Source organism: Chlorocebus sabaeus, chromosome 1, assembly GCF_047675955.1.
Source record: "Chlorocebus sabaeus isolate Y175 chromosome 1, mChlSab1.0.hap1, whole genome shotgun sequence".
In the NCBI taxonomy this organism is placed as follows: Eukaryota; Metazoa; Chordata; class Mammalia; order Primates; family Cercopithecidae; genus Chlorocebus; species Chlorocebus sabaeus.
The window spans coordinates 66,428,835-66,438,083 of NC_132904.1; the positions used below are offsets into that span (position 1 = coordinate 66,428,835).

Sequence of the window (9,249 nt, forward strand, 5' to 3'; positions counted from 1 at the left end):
ATTTTTATGGATATTTATTATAGTTGTATAGTGGCAAGACCATAAACTGAGTTAGAAGACCTAGGTTTAAATATTCTGTGACTAATAAGCTGTATAGATTTGAGATGTCTCTTTCTCTTTCTAGGCTATAATTGCTTCTGTGAAATGAAGGGCTAGATACGACATTCTTGCAGATTCCTTCTAGTTCTGATCATTCCTACTCTGGCATACTCCTTATGGGCAATGAAACACTAAGTCAGGGAGGAGTGGAGCACTGTAGATGCTCCATATTCCCAGGAGTCCATGGGCACCTGAGCTGAGAACAGCTTAAGGGACTGGATGCCGTCATATGTTGCTGAGGCCAGAGTTTTGGCAGAGGGAACTAGGGAATATAAGTAGAGCATGCAGGATCTCTAGTGCTGCTCTTTTTCCTCTGCACCTTGCATACCTAGAACTCCTTCAGGGAGGTAAGTTGGAGTATCAGATGCTTCAAATTCAGGCCCTAAGTCACTTCTGTCCCAGCTTAGAAATTCCTGAGTGCTACAATATGGCAACCAGAAGAAAGGTTGCCCCTAATCTGAGTCAGCTTCCTTTGTTCTCTGCATGTGCTCATCTCCATTACCATTCCAGTGCTCTGCTTTCTATCTGTTGCTCTTGGTTTCTGAAATTCCACCATGCTTTCTGCTTCACACATTGCTTTTTCAGAAAAGATACCCTGTCAGGCTATACTTTGTACGTAGATGCTTTGGTGTGAATAAGCACCACATACATTTTTCAGAAAACTCTCATATCAAGGGGTATATAAATGCACTTACTCTGTTTTAGAAGGCACTTGGCAGGACCCTATTTAGTGCTCAAATACTCCAAATCAGAGGTATCCTTATATTGCATACAGAGGCCAAAAAAAAAAAAAAAAAAAAAAAAAAAAAAAAAAAAAAAAAAAAACAGTGGAAGACTGCAGGTAGGCCAAACAAAGAGATCCTCAGAATCTGCAATAAAGAAAAAAAAATGTATTCTGAGAAAGAAGGGTAGCAGATTTCTGAGTGCAGATGGAGAAGCAAAGGCAGATGGAAAGTTGCCTTAGAATATTGCAAATTCCCCTCTTTTGTTCTCTCCTAAAAATCTTTCCTGTATTTCTTAACTTTTGAGTAATTGAACTGTTATATTTCCTTAGGAGTCTCTCAAACTAGACTATGAATTGGTATACTTACTCATTTATACAATTGACAACCAGAAAAAGAAGGGGTGTAGAGAAGCTTTAGACCTCAGAGTTGCAAAAGCTTTTGGTCCTGAAAGATTTTATAACTGTTTACTTTCGGCTGTTCATATTCCCATTAGGTAAATTTCCTAGCATCTCCAGTTTACAACAAAGAGTCCAAAACTCAGAAAGTGACTTATCGATACCTCTCCTGGACAAGCCCAGCACTAAGCATAGCATAGCAGGGACTGAATAAGAGTGACAGTAGAGTTTTTGAAGCTGGTGAGACAGAAGAATATATAAAATTTATAAAGCTATAATGTAAGGTAGACAGAAGAATGGAACAAAGGAGATACAAGTCTACATCTGTGAGCAGTATGGGGGAGGCACCTCTGTTGACAATGAGTGGTCAAACATGCATGGAGGAGGGCATCCTTGGGCCTCAGTCCTGGAAGATGGATTGAATGGGTATATTCATACAGTCTGGACAACCTTTGGGAGCTGGTGAGCAGCAGGTCAAACATAGATGACAGCAAGTAAACTGATCTGTGTGTCTTGAGGTATAAGAAAGATAATTTTAAGAATTGAGGCAAAAAATATTGAGAGAAATACTGACTATAGAGGGTTTTTAATTCTAGGCAGAGTTTGGATTTTATCATTTGATAATGAGTGATCATTTAACAATTCTAATAGGAACAATGCATTTTCAGATTTGCGTTTAAAAATATTAGTTCTACTTTAGAGATGAATAGAGAGTGGCAAGATATTTATTAGGAGGCCTTTATTATGCTATACTCATGTGATATCTTGAGTCTAAAGAGTGGAACTGCAGGTGGAGTGAAATGGAGGAAGGTGCTGACAGAGGCACTTGGGATTTGGTCTTTTCATCAGGTCTTACTTGGTTTAATGTAGTAGGTAAAGCAAAAGAAGAAATCAAAGTTACATTTAGATTTAAAATCTCAATCTTGGGCACAATGATGATATTGTTCAAAGAGATAGTGAACACAGATGAAAAGCAATTCTGTGGTGTAGAGAAATGATTATTAACCCCATGGCATTTAGAAGCTAGAAACGATTTGGTTATAAAATAAATTATTAAAAACTTACTTTAATCAAATTAAATTAGTCAGAGAGCAAAGTGATGCCTCAAGCTAAATGGATAAAAGAATGAAAAAGTGGATGGTAATATAAAAGTCTAATGCACCTTGATGAATGTCTAGAAGATTATCTCCATGAATCAACATTTCCCTGTCCATTTATCTTTTGTCCAGATGAATGGATAAAATAATTTAACTGAGAGACTGTATAGGAGCAGGGAAACTGAGAGTAGTGGAAGTTCGTTAACATGAAAGAATGCAAAGAGGAAATTGTTATTGTTTGTGAATAAGTGATTTCCTCAGGAAGAGAGCATAATTGTTGAAAAAGTAGTAATTGGAAAGAAGAGTTTTTGTCTTAGGTCTTGAACAAATTGATACCCATGAATTGAAGAGTTCAAAGCTTTAAATGTGACAAAGAGCCCAATAGAGGCAGGTGAAAAGGAGGGCAAATGGACCTGTCTTGCCAGCCAGATAAGCTGAGACAACCCAGGCCATTCATGAAATCTTGGTAAGAAGGAGAGGCAAGGATAAATAGTCTGGTGAACTAATGTATTAATGCAATAAATTATGGGACTTGATAGTATGTGAGGGTCTTAAAATGTTAGGCAGAAACCATGGATAAAACTGTATATTTGTCTTCTTTACAGGATAGTGGCCCTAGAATCTAAGCAGGAGTTCCAGCATGAGAGGTAATTCCCACAACAGCTCAGGGTTTCCTCATTTCATCTTGACAGGACTCCCTGGGCTGGAGACCTCTCAACACTGGTCTTTTTTGCTCCTTGGTGCTCTCTACATTGTCTCCATTGTGGGCAATGCCCGTATCCTTTTCATTATCAAGAAGGAGTGGAGCTTGCACCAGCCCATGTACTACTTCCTATCCTTGCTCTCAGTTAATGATCTAGGTGTGTCTTTTCCCACACTACCCACGGTTCTGGCCACATTTTCCTTCCACTTAAGGGAGATCAACTTTTATTCTTGCTGGCTCAAATGTTCTTTATCTGTCTCTTTTCCTTTGTGGAGTCTGGCATCCTGCTGGCCATGAGCTTCGACCGCTATGTGGCCATCTGTATCCCGCTGCGCTATGCCACAGTGCTCACTGATGCCCGTGTGGTGCATATGGGCATGTCCATTATTATCCGCAGTTTCTGCATGGTTTTCCCACTACCTTTCCTTCTGAAGAGATTACCCTTCTGCAAGGCCAATGTCTTCTCCCATGCCTACTGCCTGCATCCAAATCTGATCTGCCAGCCCTGTGGTGACATCACCATCAATTGTATGTATGGTCTATTCATCGTCATCTTTACCTTTGGCCTGGATTCTGCCCTCATCCTCCTCTCCTATGTGCTCATACTCTGCTCTGTACTTGCCATAGCCTCCCGGGAGGAGCGATTAAAGACTCTTAACACCTGTGTGTCACACATGTGTGCTGCGCTCATCTTCTATGTGCCCATGGTGTGTGTGTCTATGGCTGCTCGGTATGGGAGGCATGCCCCATGGTATGTACACACACTCATGTTCCTTATCTATCTCTTTGTGCCTCCGATGCTCAACCCTGTCATCTATTCCATTAAAACCAAACAGAGTCGTCAGAGGCTTTGCAAAATACTACTGGCAACCAGGATTTGAGCAGGAGACTTGTTGAAAAGAAGAGATTCAGAGGATGTTTATCCTTACTCCGCAAATTTGAGTTTTCAAGACCTGCTTCAACAGGGCATTTTAAATATCCTTCAGGGCACTGACCTTCCATTAGGATTCCAGCTATCAGTTGTTGCATCCTGGCAACAGTTAAGTCTAAACCTAACAGGTTTTGCCAAGTTAAATTGGGCTATAATTTTTTTTAAAAAGTGTTTGCTCAATTTCCTTCTTTTTAAATCCAAGAATATGCATTCTCATAATTAATCCTTCATCTTGTCACAATATGTTGCTATTATCTTTTGTTTAATGTGAATCATCAGAAAGGAAATTACTGATTACCATGGAGACACTGTCGTAATGGGGGAAAGGATTCTTTTGCCAAGTATTATGTCAAAGAGATATTAGTTAAAATCACACACACACATACACACACACACACACCCCCCACAACCCAATAACTATGCATGCCACTGTTTATTTCATATAACATGCACCATCCACTTAGTGTTTAAAAATGATATAAGTGTAATTGCATGTAAATTATATTAAATTATTTAAAATTAATATTAAAAGTTGGTGAAGTTTGTAGGATAATTTATATTGTATGTCTGTGTGTATAGTAACAGAGAATTAAGAAAATAATAAAGTAGGAAGACTATTTGGTCAAACATGAAATACATATATATATATTTAGAGAGAGATGTACATATATATGTATGTTTGTATATGCATATATATATACGTGTAGGATTAAATTAATTACTATTTTTTAGAAGAAATTCTTTTTTCTTTTTTTTGAGATGGAGTCTCGCTCTGTCGCCCAGGCCGCAGTGCAGTGGCACAATCTCAGCTCACTGCAAGCTCTGCCTCCCGGGTTCACATCATTCTCCTGCCTCAGCCTCCCGAGTAGCTGGGACTACAGGCACCCGCCACCATGCCTGGCTAATTTTTTGTATTTTTAGTAGAGATGGGGTTTCACCATGTTAGCCAGGATGGTCTCGATCTCCTGACCTCATGATCCACCGGCCTCAGCCTCCCAAAGTCCTGGGATTACAGGTGTGAGCCACTGTGCCCTGCCAAAAGAAATTCTTTAATACAACTCATCACATTAATGACTGAAATAATAAAAACTATGTTGGCAATAGGCTTCAGAAAAGATGAAATGAAACAAAAATGTGTTTTATGTAAAAATAAAGCAATTTTTTTGGTGTATTTTCTTAACTTGTCAGATCATATACTTTATGGTTAAAATAAAATAATTTGTCTCTACTTTTTAAAACTATAATTATTTATCATTTACTTGTAGGAATCCTTGACCAATGTAGTAAAACTTGAGACAGGAGGAGCTATTTTACCTTATCCCTTTATCTGTGATTGAACACTAAATCCTGACAAGTCTGATTAGACTTTGACTTATCCTGTCTCTGTGTCTATATCACCACTGTTGCTACTTTATTTGGGGCCTTCATTATCTCCTGTCACTTCACATGGCATTGTCTTCCAAACTGATCTCATTATTTACCATTCCCTTTTCTCCTTTTTCCATGCCACAACTATAGAGATCTTCTAAAGAGTCTATCTGATTATAAAATGTGTCATACCCTTTAGTTTCTCATTGCCTAAAAATCAAGTCCCTTAGCACATCTCTTAATATTATCATCACAGCAAGTGTCTTTTATGCCTTATTATTCTTAATCATTTTTCCCACCCCAAAATAATTTGCTCTAGCTATACTAAACTACATGTGGATCCTGAACCAACAGGCTGCTTTATGCTTCTGTAGTTTTGTTCTAATAGCCTCTGTTTAGAAATTCTTCTCCACACTCATGTGCCTAAAAACTGTACATCAATCTATTTATTCATTAAAATAATATTTATTAAACAGATACCCTGGGCCAGGCACTGACTCAGCTTTTGGGTTATCCACTCTATGAAACATTTCCAGCCCTTCATTTGCTATGAGCCCTCTACCTACCTGCTTCTCCTCCCTCAAAAAGTGATAAAACATATATTCTATTATTTTTATGCTTTATTTTTTGTGTAGAATTATAATACAGCATTTAGAAACCATTCTGTCCTTTTCTGTTTACTGCATATAGCTGTTTATTTGAATTACAAGCTTCTTGAAATAATGAATTATTTTGTTAATATTAGAATAAGTGCAAATTTTTTTAAAGGCATATCATGGCCTTGGAAAATTCCAAAATCTCTGAGACTCAATCATTTCTAAAATTGATTTTTTAAAATGACTAGATTGTTGGGTTTTTATAAAGTCTCAAGATAATGTATGTAAGATGGTTGATATACTGGTTAGCATATAATACGTACTCAATTAAAAAAAAAACTTTTATAGTAACCAGATTTTTATCTTTTAGAATTTAGCATTGTAAGATTACATATTAAATTTCAATAAATACTTATAGAATGGATAAATTAATGTGACCATTTTGTCATTATTCACAAATAATATTATGGATCAAGAAAACACAAAGGCTTAAATGTAAATATTACTGAAAATTGATAAAACTTGCCAAATATGATAGAACAATATGAAACTATTAATTTCTGAAATACTGAAAAGTTTTTAACCCACCGTGAGTTAATTTTTGTATAAGGTGTAAGGAAGGGATCCAATTAGAGCTTTCTGCATATGGCTAGCCGGTTTTCCTAACACCATTTATTAAATAGGGAATCCTTTCCCCATTGCTCAACAAAATAATTTTAAAGTTAGCTTGAAATTCTTATACAAATGAGACTGTCTGCCCTCAAAAGCTTTAAAAAAGTCATACAATGAGAACAGAAATATAGTAGACCTCCCAAGTGTTAAAATGTGAATATAAAAACAAACTGTATTAGTTAAAATAGAACATGTCCTGCCAGAATGGATTTCTAGCTCAGGATAGCTGAAAGGATTGTATAAACCATGTAAAAGAATATTTTCAAATAAAGTACATATTATCAAATAGCATTATAGATGCTGACTTTTGTTTTGGATAAAACACTAGCATATCATGTCATTGCTAAATATTTGTACTTTTGTATAGAACAAGTATTTTGAAAGATTATCAGAAATTTTGTTAGTATCTGGTTAGTGAGATTTGGGAAAATGAATTTTCTACTTTTCTAAAGAAAAAATTAGGTTTGTAATAAACTGAGACAGAAAGAGGACAGATTTTTAGATGAATGCCAGCAACTAAGAGTTATCTGAGAGCTTCAAGGAGGTGAGCCTCAAAGGGAGCAGTTGGAGTGTTGGTGCCTGCTGGTTCCCCTCTGAGGTGCTTTCCAAGTGCACCTTCGTGCTCATCTCAAGGGATAAGTGTTTCTCTTTCCTGTCAGAGCCATTTTCTTCAGCTGTGACTGTTGGCTGCAAAGTGTCCACCATCACTACCGATGGGGCCCCAGAGGCTCATCTTCCCCGGCACTCAGGAAATTCAGTATGCAGTGGGAACAATCATAGTTTCACTCCCTAGCTTCCTCTTCACCAGAAGGCTGTGTTAACCAGAATGTTTTCTCTGTTGTCAAGGACGATATCAGGTAACTAATCTGAAATGAAATAGCAGAACACTTTATATATGTAAGGGCTGATATCAGTACTACTAATTTCACCTGATCTCTTCATTTATCTGGGCCAGTTAGACCTGTCATTTAAAATCTCTGATGCTTATTTTAATGGCAGCTAACTAATACAAATAATAACATTTCTCTTTTTTTTTTTACTTTATTAAGATGTAATTGATATACAAAATATTCTGCATATTTAATGCCTACAAGTTGATGAGTTTGAAGATAAGTATACAGCCATGAAACCATCACCACAGTCCATTCCATATCATAAACATATGCATCACCTCTAAAAGTTCTCTCCCACTCTATTTATTTACTTATGGTGATGAGAACACTTATGATAAGATCTACTCTCTTGGCACATTTAAAAATATTCAATAATTCTTATAGGCACTATTTTGTACAGTAGATGTTTAGGACTTATTCTTGTTTAACTGAAACTTTGTACCCTTTGACAAACACCTTGCTGTTTTTTGATGGTGTCTAACGTGCTCAGTAAACTTGAAAGGATATTTACTCATTTATCTATTTAACTTTGTAGCATATCAGCAAGCCAATGATATAGGTAAAACATTATTCTTATTTTACAGCTGAAGACACTGAGGTGCAAAGAACAGATTAAGTAACTTGTCTAGGATAACACCACTAGTAAGTCAAAGAACAGGAGGTAAAACTCATATAGTCTAACTCCCAAATCCAAGACTGTATTATTTTGGGTTGGTGACATCACTGTGAAAAGCCTTACAGTTTTTTCCTTCCTCTTATTGGCTTATTCACGGTAAATTCATTTAATACTGAGGATCTTAGTTTAACCTGAAGATCCAAGAAATGCTAAATCACAAAGGAGGCTCATTCTTTCATCCAGTAACTATTTGTTGAGTACCTAAGCATGTCAGACCCCTTCAGCATTAAGAGAATCCTTGGAGCGTGAGGAACAAAGGCACTTACCCTCTGAATGCCCCATTGTGGCCATACAGCATATTAGTTAAGAGTACTTAGGTTCAAATGCTAGTGTTGTCAGTTGGGTGTTTTGTGACTGTAGATAAGTTATTTATCTCAGAGTGGCTTCATTTTGATATGTAAAATATGAATCTGTATCATAATGTAATTGTAAAATTTAAATAAGTTTATGAAGTTAGTCAACACATAAAGTTCTCAATAAGTATACATGAATGCTATTAGTGGGGGGAAATAGTTATAATCCAATGAGATAAGATGTCATGTTCTGTCTGTGGTATCCCAGAAAATGATTCTCTAATACAGCCTATAGAGCTGGAGATTTCTCTACGGCACATGAACTTGGATTAATGAAAGTAAAAAGGTGAGTAAATCACTTTACGAAGATTTTATATGAGGAATGAAGAGAAGGTTTGGATTGGAATTTGGTTTCATCTAAAAAGAATCAAGACTCCAGTGTGGCTCATGCTACAAGATGGTACTGTGAGGCTGCTATGAATCTAGATACAATGAGAAAGAAACACAGGTTGAATAGGTGTATGCAAGTCACATGTACCTTACCATGTGATTCATCCAATTTTGCAAAAGCTTACAGAAAGATCGCTGGTGCTGTTATGCTGATGGTGTTGGTTATGGTAAAAATATTAGTTGTATGCCTAATGTTTGCTAAACATCATGCTGGGTGCATTGAATATATTAAGGAATAAGGGAGATGGTCATGTTTCATGGAATTTACATAATAACATAGAAGAAAGGAATTAAGTGCATAATTTTCCATTTACCTTAGATCATTTAATCACAACTCTGTAAGATATTAGA

General features: G+C 36.6%; 1 protein-coding gene across 1 annotated transcript; it reads left to right on the top strand.

The window, feature by feature from the left end:
- The first annotated feature begins 952 nt into the window (after positions 1-952).
- LOC103247892 (olfactory receptor 51I1-like) lies at positions 953-6,285 on the top strand. The gene is given in 2 exon segments (XM_008019887.3): positions 953-3,251; positions 3,254-6,285. Coding segments are annotated over 2 exon segments (942 nt in total). The 5' UTR covers positions 953-2,956; the 3' UTR covers positions 3,901-6,285.
- The last annotated feature ends 2,964 nt before the right edge of the window (positions 6,286-9,249 follow it).